At 52.7% G+C, this 19,081-nt stretch overlaps 3 protein-coding genes across 3 annotated transcripts in view; 2 read left to right on the forward strand and 1 right to left on the reverse strand.

Annotated features, from left to right (window-relative positions):
* The window catches only part of LOC147646604 (uncharacterized), a 518,783-nt gene that overhangs the window by 217,110 nt on the left and 282,592 nt on the right, over nucleotides 1-19,081 (forward strand). The gene's annotated exons all lie outside the window — the stretch shown is intronic.
* Nucleotides 1-19,081, reverse strand: part of LOC147646611 (uncharacterized) — a 212,429-nt gene that overhangs the window by 12,445 nt on the left and 180,903 nt on the right. The window lies entirely within an intron of this gene.
* LOC147646612 (serine/threonine-protein kinase pim-1-like) lies at nucleotides 2,661-11,900 on the forward strand. The gene is made up of 6 exons (XM_086873152.1): nucleotides 2,661-2,675; nucleotides 2,717-2,767; nucleotides 2,972-3,338; nucleotides 3,972-4,148; nucleotides 11,208-11,354; nucleotides 11,785-11,900. Exons 1-6 carry the CDS (start codon nucleotides 2,661-2,663, stop codon nucleotides 11,898-11,900), a joined length of 873 nt encoding a protein of 290 aa, XP_086729278.1.

The raw sequence follows: 19,081 nt of genomic DNA on the forward strand, positions 1-19,081 counted from the left end.
CCCACCTGCTCCTGCCTCGGCTTCCCAGGGCTTTTGCCAGGGCAATGCTGGACTACAGCAACAATCCCCCACAAACAGCCCTGATTCCTCAGGGCCCGCCTCTGCTGCCCTCAGCCAGCCCTCAGAGGAAGAAAGGATCGGGTTCCAGCGCTGTTTTCAGCCCTGTTTTACTCACCCTGAGGTGACAGCAGGAGGCTGTGGGTGCCCTGGCCTTGGCAATTGTAGATCCCGGCTGCTCTTGCCCCTCTTCTGCTTGCCACTTGAATTTTAGCAGTACAGCTGCAATTGCCTCTTTCAATCAGTGCTACCCACTGTGCTTTTGTCACAGGGAACTCAGGATTTTTGTTTCAAGCATCATGATCAGTAGAGATCAAAATGCTCCCAAGTCCCTGAGCACTAAGTCGAGGGGAATTAAAGCCACACAGGTCACATTTGCAGTGCTCAAACACAGCCCTGTTGCTGCTACTGCTGCTGAAATAGAATCAACTGACAGAGGCCATCACAGAAATGGCCTCTGCAGTGGCAAATAAAATGAAAAAATCCACCAGGAGAAAGAAAAACCAGAACTTCCCAACTCGCTTCATTGTTTCTTCTGAGCAGCAGCAGAAAAAGGAACAGGGCACCTTTCAGGCAGCTCCACAAGGTTCTCATTTCCTGGGGAATCTGAGATGCAATTGGCCTTGTTAAAAGGATAAAAGCAAAGGGAATGAATTGGGAATTATTAGGAAAAAATGACCCTTCTTATACACAAAGTTCACCAAGTCATTCCCTGCATTTCTCCTTTTCACATTCTTTCTCTCACCCACTGAGAGCTCCAGCTTATCATGTTCTGCTGCTTATCATCACCTGATTGTGCTCTTGATTTCTCCCAGTGCAAGAGATGTAGAATCATCTCAACTGAACACAGAAACAAACTCCCTCTGTCAGCCCATCTTCATGTTCCAGATCACTTTCCAGATGTCCAGGGGGCTGTTGGAATGATGAGCTCTCCACTGCTGGCTGCAGGCTCTGGAGATTCTTTCTCCACATTCAGCCAGGCTTGTATTCCCCAACAATTCCTGGTAGCCCATCATGTTTTCTTTGGGTAGAAGAGCAACAATGAAAACCTCACCAATGGCACAACTCCCCTGTGCACAAGGAAAAGAAAGAACAAGTTGTCAAGTTCTTCAAACATTTGTCCTGCTTTGCTGCAAGAGTTGTGCTGCACTCACAGTGTGGGGAGCCAAGAGAAGCTGCAGCTGGGGGCACATCTTGTGACAGGAGCTGCGCCTCGTTCTCCAGGACAGGTTTTTGGAAAGAACAGATGGGACTGGGGAGAAGATTCTGGGAAAATGGAAACAGCTTTTTTAAGAAATGAAAATAAAATCAAAAGAAACAACCAATATGTTTTTTTCTATTTTTCTCTATTTATTTTTATGTTCCCCTTTTCCATCTTGCACTGTTTCTCCATCCCATTCATTCCAAAGGGCTTTCACCTCTAAGATCTGAGACTTGGCAAGTTTTAGACACTGTAAAATACCCTGAGCTATAGCCAGTTTGCCTTGCCCTGTTTTCCTTGGAAAGCAATGCTGGAGACACAAGTGCAGTGCTTGGCTCAGGTACAAATTCTGCATTCAGGGAATGTGCTCAGACGGTGTCTGAGCCTCAGCAGGGACAAGGCACAGCAGCAGCCAAGGGCATTGCTGTGCCCCTGTGCAGGAGTCCAGACTCTGGCTCTTGGCTCAGCAGGGCAAAGTTGCCGTGTTTGGCCAGGCTCAGGGGCTGCCCGGGGAGCGCGGGGCTCGGGGCGGGGCCGAGCGGGCAACGGACAAACGGACACGGGGACAAACGGCCCCGGTGCTTCAGTTGCAGCGGCAGCGGCGGCAGCAGCGAAAGCAGCGGCGGCAGCAGCGAAAGCAGAGAATTAATCCATTTCTGTGTCTCCTCTCCCTCTCCCACTGTCCCGCATCCTCTCCTGATCACCCTTTTCCTGTGTCCCCTTCTTTTCCAGTTTCCCTCTCCCCCTGCCCACCCGGGCCATGCCCCCAGCCCGCCCCCGGCCCCGGGCGGGGCTGCCCCGGCCCCGTTCCCGTCCCCGGCCCCGTCCCCGGCCCCGTCCCCGGCCGTCCCTCCGCGGTCTCGCCTCCGCCCAGCTCTGGCTGTGCTGGCGCTGGCGCTGCTGGGCGGGCATCATTGCCTGGGGCTGGGGCGGCATCGCTGCCCTTTGGCTCCACCTGGCCCGACCCCGACCCCGACCCCGACCCCGGCCCCGGCCCCGGCCCCGGCCCCGGCCCCGGCCCCGGCCCCGGCCCCGGCCCCGGCTCCTCCCGGGGCCCGCGGAGGACACAGGCGGTGCGGCCGCTGCCGCCGCCTCCGCTGCGGCTTCCCCGGCCCGAGCTCCGCCGCTGTCGCGTTCCAATGAGGGAACGCCTGCGGGTGCCCGGCCCGGGGAGCTCGGGGAGCGCTCGGGGGCCGTTCCTGGCCCCGGGCCGAGCACTGACGGCCGCGTCTCTTCCCCAGGGAAGGCGCAGCAGGCCCTGCAGCAGCGCTACCGAGTGGGGTCACTGCTGGGGCGCGGCGGCTTTGGCAGAGTTTTTGCGGCCACTCGGCTCTCGGACGGACTCCCGGTGAGCAGAGGGGCCGGCGGCGGGCGGAGGAGGAGGATGGGGCGGAGGAGGAGGATGGGGCTGGACACGGTGGGCGGTGAGCTGAATCCGCTGTTCCCTTTGGCTTGCAGGTGGCCATCAAAAAGGTGCCACGGAACCGCGTCCGGCACTGGGGCGAGCTGGTGAGTGAGCGGGGCCAGCGGCAGAAGCCGGGCCGTGCCGGGCGGGGATGAGCCGGGGCCCGGCAGGGTGGGAGCCGCCAGGACACCTGGAGGGAGAGCGGGCGTGGGGCCAGCGGAGGGCACAGAGCATCCCGGGCTGGCTGAGGGCTTCCCGAGCCCTGGCACGGCCTCAGCCCCACTGACGGCACCGTGCTCCTCCCGCAGCCCGACGGCACCAGCGCACCCCTGGAGATAGTGCTGCTGGACAAGGTGTCCACAGGCTTCCCCGGTGTGGTGCAGCTGCTGGAATGGTTTGAGCTCCCCAACACCATCGTGATGGTACTGGAGCGCCCGGAGCGGTGTCAGGACCTGCGGCGTTTCATTCGGGCACGGAGGTTCCTGTCCGAGGAAGAGGCGCGGGAGCTGTTCCAGCAGGTGCTGGCGGCCGTGCGGCACTGCACCAGCTGCGGGGTCCTGCACCGAGATATCAAACCTGAGAACGTCTTGGTAGACCTGGACACTGGCCAGGCAAAACTGATTGACTTCGGCTGTGGCACCTACCTGCAGGACACAGCCTACACTCAATTTGCAGGTGAGCCCACACAGGGGTGGTGATCCTGGTCCTGGCATCTCCTGGCCCAACCTGGGTGTGGCAGGAGGGATTCTCCCTTTGGCTGCCAGTCACAGCACTGAGTCTTCAGCCAAGTTGCTTCTGAGCAGAGCTGGGTGGGGACCCATCTTCCATCCCTGCTGGCAGCCTTTGCCTGCCACTCTGCCCAGGACTGGGGCTGGGGCTGGGGCAGCCAGCCTGACAAAACCCCCATGGTTGGGGGTAGCAGAGAGGAGGAGCCAGAACCTGTGCACCAGCTGGTTTGGTGTGCAGGTGAGAATGGGCTTGGACTGCTCTGCTCACCTGGTTTGTCTTGGTTCAAGATATTTTTTGGGCAATGCCAGCAGGGAGGATGTGGGTATGGTTTTTCCCCAGCACTGAGTGGGTATTTCCCTTTGTGTGTCATGGTCGGGCCTTGCCAGGGTTTCTGCTGCCCTCTTCCAACACCAGTGGCTTCTTTTCCAACCCCAGGTTTGTACCCAAGTCCCAGGTGCTGGGAGAGAGCAGCAGGTCACCCCGTGTGCCACTGGGGCAGCCCCCACATGCCCAGGGATGCTGGGGCCAGGCTCTGGGAGCAGCAGCATCCCCCTGATGAGCTCCATCCATATTCCATAGGAACACCGTCATACAGCCCCCCGGAATGGAACGACTTCGGGTGGTACCATGGCGAGGCAGCGACCGTCTGGTCCCTGGGCATCCTGCTGCACGAGATGGTCTGCGGGGAGCACCCTTTCAGGAGGGGCAGGAACATCAGATGGGGCCAGCTCCCGCTGCCACAACGGCTCTCCCAAGGTGGATCCTCATCTCTGGGCACGGGGGGAACACCAGTGTTGGGAGACAGCAGCGGGCTCGTGAGCATCCCGCTCTGGCAGCTGCTGAGGAGGTGGCACATGTCCTGCTCTCCTGCTCTCCTCCAAAACAAAGAATTGATGGGAAAGTTTAGGCCCAGCTCTGAGCACATCCAGCGTGGCCTGGGCACGGGAATAGTGGGGCAAAGCAGACAGGAGCCTTCTCCAACTGACCAGTGGTTTGTGGTTTCTCTCCCCAGACTGCCAGATTCTGATCAGGTGGTGTTTATCCCTGAACTCCTTGGACAGGCCCTCATTAGAAGACCTGTCCTGTGATCCCTGGATGCAGGATATTCATCAGCCCTAGAAGAAGGGAGAGAGCCACGGGCACAGTGATGCAGGGACCTGGTAAGTTACAGCTCCACACATGCCCTGGCAATCAGCAGCAAAGAAACCCAGACTTTTTTGTCCTGCCTGTGTCACTGCACTGGGGTCATGGAATGGGAACACACAGCCCTTGTGCTGGAGCTGAGCTGCTCTGCCCAGCACTGGTGGGCACCATCTGAGCTGGTTTTGCTTGTCCTGCTTCACTGACAGCCGGGCCCTGGGCAGAACCCTGACAGCCTGATGTCACCCCAGGGAAGAAGGAGCCCCTGGAGAAGCTGTACCAGGTGGGGCTGCTGCTGCTGCTGCTGGAGACATGGAGGACAGCAGTAAGGATGACAACCTCTTCCTGCACCTGGCCAGCAGGAGCTGGCGATGATGGACTTTGATTCTGGCACCTTCTTCAAAGCCAGGCTCCACAGAGAATTTTCAGGTAAGTCCAGACCCAGGGGGATGCTCCCAGATTTGTGCATTGGCTGGGAACCAAAGGTTTCCCTTTCACTGGGGCAGATGCAACTGATTCCTCAGTGGCTGCCCAGCTGGTTTTTGGCAGGGCTGGGGACGTGGGCTGGGGTGGTGACGAAATGGGAGTGGGATCCTGGCCCTGCCAACAGCCCCCAGCACCCACCGTGCCCCGGGCTGGGGCTGGGGCAGCCAGCCCGACACAAACAAACCCCCATGGCAGGAGCACAGGTGGGACTCCAGAACCTGAGCACGGCTGCTTTGCTGTGCAGGCAAGGAAGGGCTTGGGCTGCTCCACTCCCCTGCTTTGCTTTGGGATCACCGTGATTTTGGGGGTCAGTGCAGGGGGAAAGGGAGAAGGCATGGGCTTCCCTCACCCGTGGGTGGGTTTTTCCCCAGAATGTAGGGGTTGGGCCTTCCTCAAGCTCCTGACAGATGTAAGATTTTTTACCATTTTTCTTGTTCCCCCTTTTTGTCTGTTACCTATTTTCATTAATTTGTTGTTTGTTTTTCTAAAGGAAGCATTCTAGGTGGGGTCCAGTCTGGATCAGGAAGTGCTTGGGACCAGCTGTGGCGTGGATGGGCCGTGCCCTTGGAGAAGACTGAGGACATCGTTTGGGACCAGCTTTTCTTGTGGCAGCGGATGGTGTGAGGTGGGTCCTCATCTCCTTGGCATGGGAGGGACAAGAGCTTTTGGGAGATGGCAGCGGGCACAGGAGCATCCCGCTCTGGGCAGCTGCTGAGGGGCTGGATCTGCCGTGGCTGGCTGCAGGCTGGGCACATGTCCTGCCCTCCTGCTCTGCTCCCCAAGGCAGCAGTGATGGGCAGCTTTGGGCCCAGCTCTGAGCGCGGCCAGCATGGCCTGGGCACCGCGGCTGGCTGGGACAAGGGGACAGGAGCCTTGAGCTGACGAGCGGTTTCTGCTTTCTCTCCTTGCAGCCGGGCTCTGCGGATGCTGAGGCTGCTCTGGGCTCTGCCAGGGCTCTGCTGGGCTCAGCACCGGGCCGGGATCAGCCAAAGAAGAAACGCTGTGACCTGCAGCAGAGACCTGAGCATTTTGGCAATGCAGCTCAAGTCTGCAGAGTGTCCACCTCCAAGGGAAAACATGACACCCCCCAAAAATTAAACTTGTTCCATAACTTCTGAAATGAAATCCATCTGGGATGACCCCAAATGACATTTTTCATCTTGCTCAAGCTGTAGCTCAGCCCTTCTCTGAACAGTTCTGTCCCCACACCTGCCTTTTACTTCACAACTGCTCCCTCCTTTCCCCCAGTGAGTTCCCAGCCCATCACAGTCTCCATCACACTGCAGCCTTCCTTGATGCCCCTCACCACGAGGAAGGCCAAGCCCCAGTCTCAGGGACTCATCCTGTCACTGGCTGAAGAGCAGCAATGTCTGTCTGTGCCAGGGGCTCTTGGATGTCTCTGTATCCATGGACAGAAGGGTCTGTCTGTGCCAGGGGCTCTTGGATGTCTCTGTATCCATGGACAGAAGCTCTGTCCTTGCAAAGGTTTCCATAATATCTTTGTACCCATGAGTATGGAACAAACACAGAGAGTGAAAGTGTCAGTCACGTTGTTTGCACACTCCTTCCTTTCCATACAAGACACATCCATGCACACCCCCACGTACAGATACATTAAAAGGATAGGGATGGATAGAGATTTCCCACAGAGCTCTAACTTTGGCAGAACTCACCTTGTAAGCCATGGCCAAGGCATTTTTTTCCCAGCTCTGTGTCAGTAGGTGTCCAAGAGCTGAAGGGAACAGCATTTAGAAGCAGTTTCAGGATTTCTAGGCAGGAAAGGGAGCTGACAACCATCCACATAACTCACCATATTCGTCGGGATGGGCTGCTGGTTCTTTAGGAATATGGCACAGTGGAGACACGAGACTTGGGATAATCCCAGCTCTCTGTGGATCTGTGCAAAGGTGGAGCAGCAGAAACACCTTGTGTCTTCTTTGGGCACACAAGGTCCAAGGAGCTGGGGTGGCAGAGCGTGACCTGGGCTGGTGGCAGGTGAAGTCCCATTTCATGACATCCCGGAGTGGCACAGGACAAAGCTCCAAGCAGCCACAGCCCCACTGAGGAAGTCCTTGGAGTGCTGCACATCCCATAGGAAAAGCTGCATTCCCTCAGTCCATTGGGATTTATCACTTCCATTTGCAGCACTTTAGGTCCAAGTTTTAAACTGCAAAATTTTTACACTCAAGACACAGTCATGAAGAACATGTATTTCAATTTCCTATTCCTTTAACTGCAGTGTGAAATATCTTGATATTGGAAAACATCCATCAAATCTGTCAGGGAAGGCAGCTAATGAATCCTTTCCACTAGCATGTGTACAAACTAAGTAACTAAACGCTGAGTTCTCTTTTTCAAAAGATCAGTTACCTCTTTCTTACTCTGGAGTTATAGAAGATTTTTCACTACACATTTGGGGGCAATTTTTATCTTTTTTTTTTTGGTGTTTTTTTTTGTTTTGTTTTTGTTTTTTTTGTTTTGTTTTTTGTTTTTTGTTTCTTGTTATTATGTTTTGGGTTTTTTTTACAGAAAGCATGTCCTAGAAAAGGCACGTCCTTTGCTCCTGGTTCCCGTGTGGAGCAGCTCCCTTCCCGCTGGCTGAGCTGCTCAGGCAGAGCCCGGCAGCTCCTGGCCCTGCAGGGCTGAGGCTTTTCCCCGTTGCTGGGCACAGACTGATGGAGCAGCACTGCTGAACACGGGCACACGCAGAGGGAGCAGAGCAGCTGCCTTTGCCCACCTGAAGCTCCAAGGCCAAACTCTGAGCAGGCACGGCTGCAAGAGACTCGCAGGCTCCCTGTTGGCTCTGCTGCCCCACTTGTGCCCGGCCCAGCTCTGCGGGAGGCAGAGGGAGAACAAGGGGCAGCTCCCTCCCAGCCCCAGCCCAGGGACCCCTCCAGCCCCGGGCCTTGGGCCACTGTCAGCACCCGCTGCTCCAGCCACCGCTTCTGCTGGCACCGACAGCAACAACCAAACTGGGGCTGGTCCCCAGGGAGCAGCAGCAGTGCCTGGATCTGATCCCTCAGCCTGGGGCAGCCCCCTGGGGGAACAGAGGGCACAGCAAGAGGGACAAAACCACGCAGGGGCAGAGACTGGGAAGAGCCAGAGCTGGGAGCAGCAACAGCTGCTTCATTGCACTCCTGGAGAAAGCTCTTGGCTGGCTCAAAGCACTGAAAGGTGTGAAAGGCAGAGAGGAGGCCACACCAAACAATGCTCCTGTTTTCACACCCTCCTGTAATAAATGGAAATGATTTGTGCTAACTAAATTATAACTATTTGGAAAGTTATTATTAGAAGCAATCAAGGGAATTGGTGTTACAAGGCAGATGTACCCCCTCTACAGATGTTACACGTTAAATGTTAAGATACAGGATGTAGTTTTGAGATAAGAAATGTCTTAAGACAAAATCGACCTTGAGATGCATAAAGTTGGAACGACTTTAGGCATAGGGCCTGAAAATTATAAAATATAAGACTAATTAGTGGAGCACAATGCTTACTTACGTAACACAACGCTTGGGACACACACACAGCCTGTGAGGTTATCCAGAGGACAATGAGAATGAGTGTAAGCCTTCATCCAAAATACCACCAAAAGAAGACTGAAGACCCCTGAGCAACAAGTGAAGCATGCACCATGAAGAATTGTGATGTAAAATTATAGAATCAGAAATTGGAGGAGACTCAGGAGTAACATGAATGAATATATATGAGCATAGAGTATATAAGTTTAGTTTGAATTGCTTTCTTTTGTATAGAAGGTGAGGTGAGAAGCCCTCTCCGTACCTCTGTCAGTTTTGCTCATGCTTTAATCATATATATTGGCAAGCTATATTCATATATATTCATACATACGAATATTGAATAGTGAATTTAGTGAATATGAATATATTCACTAAATGGTACTCTTTTACTAAACTGTATTCCTTCTATATCAAATTGCTCTTCAATCCACTAAATTGTATTCTTGCATTCAATTCACTAAATTGTATCATCTTTTTTCTTGTTATTAAACTGCTGTTAACCCAATAGCCCTAGCTGTCCAAATTTCAATTTCATTTATGACACTGCCCTTGGGTGAGTTACAGCCACAGCGAGAGGGAGGAGGAGATGATCTCACCCATGGCTGCTGCTGGCTCCAGACATTTGCTGAGATAAAGCTGAGCCAGAGCTTCAGCATCTCTCCCAAAATCACAGAATCACAGAATGCCTTGGCTTGGAAGAGACCTTAAAGTTCATCTCGTTCCACCCCCTGCCATGGCAGGGACACCTTCCACTATCCCAGGCTGCTCCAAGCCCCATCCAGCCTGGCCTTGGACACTTCCAGGGATCCAGGGGCAGCCACAGCTTCTCTGGGCAAGCTCTGATCTCTGCCCAGGTGAGCAGGGACAGGAGCCGAGGGAACGGCTGGAGCTGGGCCAGGGCAGGGCTGGGCTGGAGATGAGCAAAAGCTTCTTCCTGCACAGGGGGCTGGGGCAGTGCCCAGGCTCCCCAGGGAATGGGCACGGCCCCGAGGCTGCCGCAGCTCCAGGAGCCTTTGGCCAGCGCTGCCAGGGATGCACAGGCTGCGATTGTTGGGGTGTCTGTGCAGGGCCGGGGGCTGCACTCCATGATCCCAATGGGTCCCAGATGCCAGCTCAGCCCCTTGTGCAACTCTCACCCTTGGGCTCAGCCTTTGTGTCCCCTGGAGGCGCTGGCAGAGCTGATGGGGTGGGGCAGGAGCGGGGCAGCCCCAGCGTTCCCCTGGCAGTGACAGCACAGCCGGGCCAGCAGCCCCAGCGTTCCCCTGGCAGTGACAGCACAGCCGGGCCAGCAGCCCCAGCGTTCCCCTGGCAGTGACAGCACAGCCGGGCCAGCAGCCCCAGCGTTCCCCTGGCAGTGACAGCACAGCCGGGCCAGCAGCCCCAGCGTTCCCTCCCTGGAGACGCTCCAAGGGAAGCGGCCAGAGCCGCGTCCAGTCAGCGGAACTGAGCGGCCACTGAGCACCCCCGGCCTGGGCTGCTGTGGATTCCTCTGCACACAGCTCGGGGAAGGTGCCCTTGGCCACCCCCACAGTGCCACAGACAAGTGTCACACACAGTTACAGAGCTCTGCACACAGCTCACAGGGAGAGTTAATTTAAAAAAAAAAACAACAAAAAAACCACCAGGAGAAAGAGAACTCATACCTAGCAGAGCTGTTCCACCCTTCAGTTGAGACACCTGCATGCACACAAGACCTGGGGCTACAAAATATTAGGCTTCATTGGCAAATTTGCAGAAAAATCAGGTTTAGGACAGGCTATCAGCAGAACTGTTCTCAGCTGGGTGAAAAAGGCCCCTTTGGCAGCTGCAGGGCCATTGAAAATGCAGACCCTCAGCCCATGGGGGAGAAAAGGGTTCTGGATTCCCCTTTCCTGACACACAAACCCTGCTCCCAGGCTGCTCCCCACACAGGATTCTACTGGAGGACTGTGGAAAGCTGAGAGTTGTCTCTGGCTTCTCCATGTTCCATGTCCTATGTTAAGAACAATATGTTACAGTTGCTGTTTGTAAACTCCTTACTTACCTTGAACCCCTGTCCCAGGTTTACTTACCTTGTACCCCTGTCGCAAATTGCTGTACCCCATATTTTTGTTCCTTGTTCAGCCAGACCCTGCCCCCTCTCCCAAGTTGCTGTACCCTGTGTTTCTTGTTCTGTGTTCAGCCAGGCACTGCCCCCACTGCTCCTAGACTCCCACATGGCAACACTGTATCCCTTTCCCGAGTTGCTGTACCGCTCTGAGGAGGAAGATGACATACGGACTTTTATGCAAAAGAGAGAGACCAGAGACTTATGGGATGCACCCAGACTGGAAAAGACCCCAAAACAACGAGCCACGCAAAAGGGAAGGAATAAAACCAGCACCATCTAACAAGGAAGACCCAGAGGAGTCCCCTGGCTTCTTTCCAGGGGCCGACATAACCTCAAGGAGACTCAACTGGGATGACAGCCTAGACTACGAGCCCTAAAGAATGAGTCTTCCCGGGGACTCCTGTGAGGAAGGAAGGCCCAGCTCTGCCCTAGTGACAGAGCTGCACGGATCCTCCTCTTCTGCGGTGTCCAGTGGGAGCAGTGGCGGTGTGCGCGACCCCTCGGGCCCCCACCCCAGAGCTGTGCTGCTTAATAAAGGCCTTTTTAAAAGGAGCTGGTCTCCTGGCCCGTTTATCACAGCTTGGGGGCTCGTCCGGGATAGCCACGCCCTGAAGAGGACCAGGGACGGGACAGCTGCCCACCCTATTGGGCCTCCGGGGGACAGCTGGCTATACCGGACCCAGAAGAACAGCCTGGGATCGACATCGCAGAAGAGCACCGGATTGGGTAAGCCACCGGTGGCGGGAGTAGGAGGCGAGTGAGTGGATGTGTGAGTGAGACGGGGGCTGGCAGCTCAGACCCCCGGGGCGAGTGCGGACTGCCCAGTACCGCGGTTCCGGACTCCCGCGAGGGGGCCGGCCGGGAACGGCAGGAAGCGAAAAGAGGCTCACTTGGGCCCAGAGAAACGAGTGAGGCGTCTCCTGGGGATAAAAGCCCCCCCTCTGAGTGCGCAGAGGGTACCTAAGAGAGTGAGTGGCGCACATAGGGGTAGGCCCCTCTACTGAAAAGGGCTAAACGGCCTAGGCTGTTCCGGGCGTGTGGAAGGCCTAGGTGAGTGAGAGTCACACGCAGGCAATCTAGGTAACTCCCGGGGTGGTGTGTGGGGGTGCCTAGGTTCGGTGTGAGTGAACACACCCCCCCCCGCTTGGGTACTCAGACGACCTGACCGGGGAATTGGAATTGGGGGTCCCCAGGCCCTACCGGCACCAGGCGGTCAGCGAAGGGCCCTCGCTTCCCAGGGTCTGTGACACAGGACGTGCTGAAAGGCTCTAGTTGTCGCGGCTCAGTCTCGGCTCAGGGGGTTCCTGGGAAGGGAGGTCGTCAACCTGCTGCCGGAGAGCACAGGGGCAGGTAGTCTGCGCGGGTGGGCGAGGCAGCTAGAGTAATACACTCACGCATCCCTTAGCCGAAGCCATTCCCTGGTGGGCGGAGCGGCTAGGAGGCAAGGGGGAATTCTCCCACCACTCACTTACAGTCAGCCCTCGCGCAGAAGCTATTCTCACTGGGGAAGGGGGATAGTCAGGGAGCGGAGGGGCAGGGGGTTCCGGGGTGAGCCCTGCTGACCAAATCTTGTGGACGGCACTGAGACAGGGACGGGGGAAGGTCCCAGGAGCGTCTAGTGCTAGGGTCCCCTCGACGTCGACCCAGGAGTGCTCATAGTCTTCGCTGGCAAGGGGGTCAGGGAGGCGAGGCGCGAGGGGAACGGGATTGGGGTGTAGGGAGGGGCAAGCGGAACCTGCAAGCCCCGCTGGGACCTAACCCCCGGGGCAAGCAGAGACTGCAAGCCCCAGAAAATTCAAAGTGTGAGTGGAAGGCCGGCCGAGTGTAAGAAAGGGTGTGGATTCTTGTGTGAGAAGATTGAGCGTATTCCCTAGTGTGAAAGGAGGAGAGAGTGAGTTCCTAGAGTGTGAGTTTTTGTTGAGGTTTGAAAGGTCAGTTGTCCGTCATTAGAAATTTTCAGTTTGAGTAGGAGCACCTTTATAAAGTTTAATTTAAGTAAGGGCCAGTTTTAAGTTGGTTAGAAGTTGTGTTGTCTGTCAGTTCCAGTTTTATTCAGGAAAAGGCACTGTAAGTTTTAAGTGAAGGTCCAGAGATAGGAGGAGCAATGGGACAGTGTTTAAGTAAGAGAGTAGGTCCCAAGGGGAATGAAGAGGCCACCAGAACCATTCCCCCCGATAGCCCACTAGGGCAAATGTTAAATTGCTGGGATGCACAAGAGGCCACCAAGGGCCTAGACCGGATCAAGATGATCCATTACTGTATAGAGGTCTAGCCCAAACTAGAGATACAAGGACAGTGGCCTTGGTATGGTACTAAAGATCCTTGGATGTGCTCCCAACTGTACCAGCATCTGAAAACCGGAAGAACTGAGCCCAGAAAGAGTATCAGGGTATTCTAGCCATACCTGCACCAAAAACAAAGAGGGACATAAGAAAACTCTTAAGCCTTTTTAGATATTGCAAACTATGGATGGAACAATATACCCAGAGCATCAAGTTTCTTTATGAAAAGCTAGTTGATTGTGAACCCATAAGGTAGACAGCTGAAGATGAAGCGTAATTAAATCGGCTGAAGGTTAAGCTGTCCTCAGCACCAGTTTTAAGCCTGCCTGACTTAAAAAAAAAAAGAATTTGATTTGTTTGTCAACTCTGAAGAAGGGACTGCATATGGGGTTCTGACCCAGGAATGGGGAGGATGTCGTAAGCCCATAGCCTGTCAATCCAAACTGCTGGACCCAGTAGCTCGTGGGTGGCCCACCTGCGTGCAATCAATAGCTGCTGCTGCCATTTTAATAGAAGAGGCCCAAAAGCTAACCCTACAGGGTAAGATCAGAGTCCACACACCACATGATTTAAAAACAATCTTGAGCCGAAAGGCTCAGCAGTGGCTGACAGATGCCAGGATATTAAAATATGAAGTCATCCTAATGGATACTAGCAATTTGGAGCTAGTAACCTCCAAGGGCCTGAACCCGGCACAATTTTTGTCAGGAGAGCCTCTGCCTGAATTAGAACATGACTGCTTAGAATTGGTAAATCTCCAAACCAAAGTGAGGGAGGATCTGGGAGATGTACCCCTGCCCTATGGGAAGGTACTATTTACTGATGGTTCCTCCAGGGTGGTGGAGGGGAAAAAATATTCAGGGTATGCAGTGGTCATAGAGGTAGGGGAAGGAAAACTAGAGGTCCTAGAAAAAGGGAGACTACCCCCCCAGTTGGTCAGCTCAGTGCTGTGAGGTTCATGCTCTAAAGAGGGGTCTGGACTTGCTAGAGAGAGAAAAAGGAACCATCTATACAGATTCAAAGTATGCCTTTGGGATAGTCCATACCTTTGGTAAGATCTGGGAGGAGAGAGGCTACCTGAACTCCAAAGGGAAGAACCTGGCACATGAAGGGCTGATTAAATCAGTATTAGAGTCCTTGACCAAACCCACAGAGATTGCAGTGGTCCACATGAAGGGGCATCAGAAGGGAGACTCCTTAGAAAGCAGAGGGAACCGACTTGCTGACCAAGCAGCTAAAGAAGTGGCCTTAGATCCAAAGGAATCAGTAAAAGTTTTTAAACTGGATGAGGTAGTAACTGAAGAGGATGGAAAGAAGGAACCAATATTTACCAAGAAAGAGTGGGAAGTAATAAAAAAATTACAACTGTCTCAAGGGGAACAAGGGGAATAGTTAACCTCAGATGGGCGAAAGTTTCTGAACAAGGCCTTAGCCTGGAAAATATTAAATGAGATACATGAACTGACTCATTGGGGAACCCAAGGGTTGTGTGATCATTTTCTGAGAGAAAACCTATACTTGGGAGCAACATCTAGCAAAGCCCACCTGGTTAGTCAATACCAGAGATTCCACCAACCGAGCAGGTCCTGCCCAGTCTGAGTCTTTACATGTAGTAGACTGAGACAAAGTCCCAGTAGTACATGTCAGAGGTCTGCTAGGGAAGACAGCTTGGGTCAATTCTACCTCGGGCACAGACAAACCCATTCATGGGGTTGTCTTTGCTCAAGGACCAGGTTGTACATGGAAGATAATGCAGAGAGATGGAACAACACGATGCGTACCTCAGGGAGACCTGATCATTGGGTAAAAGGTTACTGCCATTGTCTGTACCTTAAACCACGCAGACATGAAACAGAAGGAAATGTGTAAGTGTTGAAGGTATGAGCAAGTGAAAGATGGTGTATTGAGTAAGTAAAATGAGAGAGTGGGGAATCCTGCAGCTCTCCAGCGTGGGGGGGGGTCTGGATTCAGTAGCTTGTTGTGAGGCTTGACAGGGGCATGATGGATATACTGCTTGTATTTTTTGGGTGGAACAGAGGAGAAGTTTCTATGTATGTAAATGTGTGCAGAGTTGGAATGTTAGTTTTAGCAGTAAGTCTTTAGCAGTTTATAAGGGGATAAGGGGTGGAAAGTCCTGGGTTGATTATGATGTTAAATTGTATCCCATTTGTCCACCTAACTCAGACACAGGTTCTGTATTCTTAAAATTCCATCTGAGAGTAAAAGTGAGTGGAAAAGAAGCACCAAGTCTGTTATCAGACTGTACTTGCTCCCCCCCGCATCGGGAGTTTTGACTACAGCACAGACAGACAACAAGACACAAATCGCCTTGGCTTTCCAACTAGCTGGAGCAGAGAGGTCTTCCTGGACTGTTTTCTTTACCTTTTCTGAAACGAATCGAACTTGCTCTGGACTGGGGACTCGGGGGAGCACCGGGAGCTTGCACCCGTGGACTACCGGGAGCCCAGCCTGGGCAGCGGCATTTTCCAGCGCCAGAGGGACTGATAACAGAGCCAACACCGCCAGGAAAGAGACCCTCTGAAGTTCGTCATCTCTTCTGAAGGGCGAGAGGTTTTGTAATTTGATATCATTCATTTTTGTGCTGGGTAGTGCTGTGCCTGTGAAATGAACAGGTTTTTTTTTTTCACTTCTCTCAGAGAAATCTCTTCCTGAACTTGTTGGGGGGTGGGGGGAAAAGAGCCACATGGGTTTGCTTCCCGGGGGGAGCCCCCCCTGGAAGTTTTCTCCCAAATTTGCCCTAAACCAGGATAAAGAGGCAGCCAGAAATAGACTGAGAGAGAAAGAATATAAACAAAGACTGCAGAACTCTGCCGAGTGAGTTGGTTTAAGTGGGAGTGTTCTTAAAGTTCTTGTGGTTGTTGCTGTTAAATATTTTGATGTTAGCAAAGTTAGTTGAATGAAACCCCCCCCACCATGAACTTCTCCCACAGAACATTCTCCAAAAAGGCAACTAAATTAAAGAAGGTGGGAGAAGAAGGACCATACCATCTCTCCTGATCCCCCAAAAAGACCTAAGAGGCAAGACCGGGTGAGGCTAACAGGGAAGGTGAGCCATGAAGCTCCCTAAAACAAAACTAGCTCATACCGGACTCTTAGGTGGACTGATGTTGGTCCAGCTGGTGAGCCTTGGGATAGGGGACAGTGGAGAAGCATGTACAAAGTGCTACTATCCCCTATATGATGGAGAGGATCTAGGATCACTGATGAGGGTCCACACAAACATCAATCCCACCTGTTTTGATCACACCAAATTGGAAACCTGTCAGGAGGAAGGAAAGACATATTGGATTACTAGAAATACTGCCTCATTTAGGCAACGTCTTCTTGGAGAATGCCCTGTAGGAGAATCCTGGCTCTGCTTTGAACAGGAGGGACTGAATGATGTAATAAAAGAAAAACAATTGAAGATAAGGAAAGGTGATCTGGATGAAACACGAGGTAAGAACCTATTCATTGACCTGATGGAGAGAATCAGCAGAGAGTTAAACTTAACCAATTGTTGGGTATGTGGGAACACCCAGATGTCAGATATTTGGCCCTGGGAAGGGATCAGCCTGGCACCTTTAGACATTCTAAGGTGGAAATTAACTGAGCAAAAACCCCAGACAGGGAGCAGGGGACGGGAACAATGGGATCTGAAAGCAAGAGTGATTGGGGAAGAATGCATTAAAAGGACAGGAAGAAGATACAAAACCCCTGTGGGAAAAATGGCCTGCAAAAGATACCTGACGGTGAAACACTCAGGTAGCAGGTGGATTCCCCAAGAACCAAACAGGTATTGGGCCACTGGGAGAAAGGAAAGGGGGTGTATTTATCATGAGGGGTACAAACTGTATGAGTGCGCAGAAAAAGGAATAAACCCTTTTTGGGGGTTAAGAGAACTCTCAAAATACTGGGAACATCCTACAGACACACAGGACACTTTCTGGAAGGCCCCTGAGTATTTATTTTGGATTTGTGGGAGCACTGCATATACCCACCTCCCAGGGGATTGGGCAGGAAGCTGCACAATAGGGATAATAAAGCCTGCTTTTTTCCTCCTACCTAAGAAATCAGGGTCATACTTGGGAGTCCCCTTGTATGATGACTTAAAAAAAGGCAGTCGAAAGAGGAGGTATGTAATGGACCTAGGAAGCAATCAGAAATGGAAGGGGAAGATCTGGACCCCTGAGGAAATAATTAAGACATATGGACCGGCCATGTGGGCCCAGGATGGATCCTGGGGGTATCGTACCCCAGTCTATATGTTAAACCGAATCATCCGTCTCCAGGCAGTATTGGAAGTGGTGTCAAACAGAACTGCCCTTGCTTTAGACCACATCAGCACACAATTGGCACAAACCAGGGCTGTAGTCTATCAGATTCGGCTGGCGGTGGACTACCTATTGGCAGATGAAGGAGGCATTTGTGGAAAGTTTAATTTCTCTGAATGTTGCCTGGAGATAGATGATAAGAGTGAGGTAATCAAAAACATCTCAAAAGAAATACGAAAGATAGCTTATGTGGGCACCCAGGAATGGACTCCTCTGGTGAACTCAGACTGGTGGAATGACCTTTGGTCCTTCAAAAGAGGGTGGTGGGAAAAAATAGTCTTTATTGCTGTCTGTGCATTTGCAAGTTTCTTGTTCCTGCCCTGTTTACTCCCCTGCCTAATCAAGACAGTGACTACCACAGTACAAGCAAGCATCCAGATCCCTGAAATAAAAGATAAGAAGCAGGCCAGGATCATGTTAATGGAGACTCAAAGTCAGGATCGAGAGCACAAAACTGCCAGGGAAATATATGAGCAATATCGAGAATTAAGAGATAAATATTCCCAAGAGCCAGAAGTTAATGGTTGATGCGGGCTAGAGCCCGATCAAAATATAAGAGGGGGGATATTGTTAAGAATAATATGTTACAGTTGCTGTTTGTAAACTCCTTACTTATCTTGTACCCCGGTCCCAGGATATTGTTAAGAATAATACGTTCCAGTTGCTGTTTGTAAACTCCTTACTTACCTTGTACCCCTGTCCCAGGTTTACTTACCTTGTACCCCTGTCACAAATTGCTGTACCCCATATTTTTGTTCCTTGTTCAGCCAGGCCCTGCCCCCTCTCCCAAGTTGCTGTACCCTGTGTTTCTTGTTCTGTGTTCAGCCAGGCACTGCCCCCACTGCTCCTAGACTCCCACATGGCAACACTGTATCCCTTTCCCGAGTTGCTGTACCGTCCTGAGGAGGAAGATGACATACGGACTTTTATGCAAACGAGAGAGACCAGAGACTTATGGGATGCACCCAGACTGGAAAAAACCCCAAAACAACGAGCCACGCAAAAGGGAAGGAATAAAACCAGCACCATCTAACAAGGAAGACCCAGAGGAGTCCCCTGGCTTCTTTCCAGAGGCCGACGTAACCTCGAGGAGACTCGACTGGGATGACAGCCTAGACTACGAGCCTGAAAGAACGAGTCTTCCCAGGGACTCCCGTGAGGAAGGAAGGCCCAGCTCTGTCCTAGTGACAGAGCTGCACGGATCCTCCTCTTCTGCGGTGTCCAGTGGGAGCAGTGGCGGTGTGCGCAACCCCTCGGGCCCCCACCCCAGAGCTGTGCTGCTTAATAAAGGCCTTTTTAAAAGGAGCTGGTCTCCTGGCCCGTTTATCACAGTTATCAGCAGCAGAAAATGGAGAGCAAACTGTTACCAAAAAGCCAGTACCAGGACGTTGGCAAGGGGGAAAGATATGAAGCCCATCTGCTCTCTGAGGAAGGATAAGGGGCCTGGACCCTTATCAACAAGTGACCATCTGCAGCAGAAAAGAAACCAAAAACTCCGAAATAATGCTGACTAGCTAGACCAGCAAAAATTATGCTGACCAACAGAAAATAAAATTGAAAAAAATTATGATCCAAGAAGGTGGAACCAGGGAGGGGACATGCTTGAATGTGCATTAACCTCTCGCAGCAAGGATGGGATAAAAAGGACACTCCTGAAATACCAGGTGTGCTCTTGGCAGCGCGCCAAGGCACCCGGCCGTATCTCTTTGCTTTACTTTATGTCTCTTATTGTCTTTATTAAACATTTTTAAAATTTTACAGGAGTGAACTTCGTTTTTCACAATGGGATGGCAGAAAGACACCGGGGTGACGGGGAGACAGCAGCAGCCCTGAGCCA

This window comes from Cyanistes caeruleus, unplaced genomic scaffold, assembly GCF_971803275.1.
Source record: "Cyanistes caeruleus unplaced genomic scaffold, bCyaCae1.hap1.1 HAP1_SCAFFOLD_89, whole genome shotgun sequence".
Classification (NCBI taxonomy): Eukaryota; Metazoa; Chordata; class Aves; order Passeriformes; family Paridae; genus Cyanistes; species Cyanistes caeruleus.

Coding starts and splice junctions, on each gene's coding strand:
- LOC147646612 (XM_086873152.1), top strand. Junction 2,768..2,971: donor TCCGGCACTGGGGCGAGCTG/GTGAGTGAGCGG, acceptor CTCCTCCCGCAG/CCCGACGGCACCAGCGCACC. Junction 4,149..11,207: donor GCCACAACGGCTCTCCCAAG/GTGGATCCTCAT, acceptor CGTTTATCACAG/CTTGGGGGCTCGTCCGGGAT.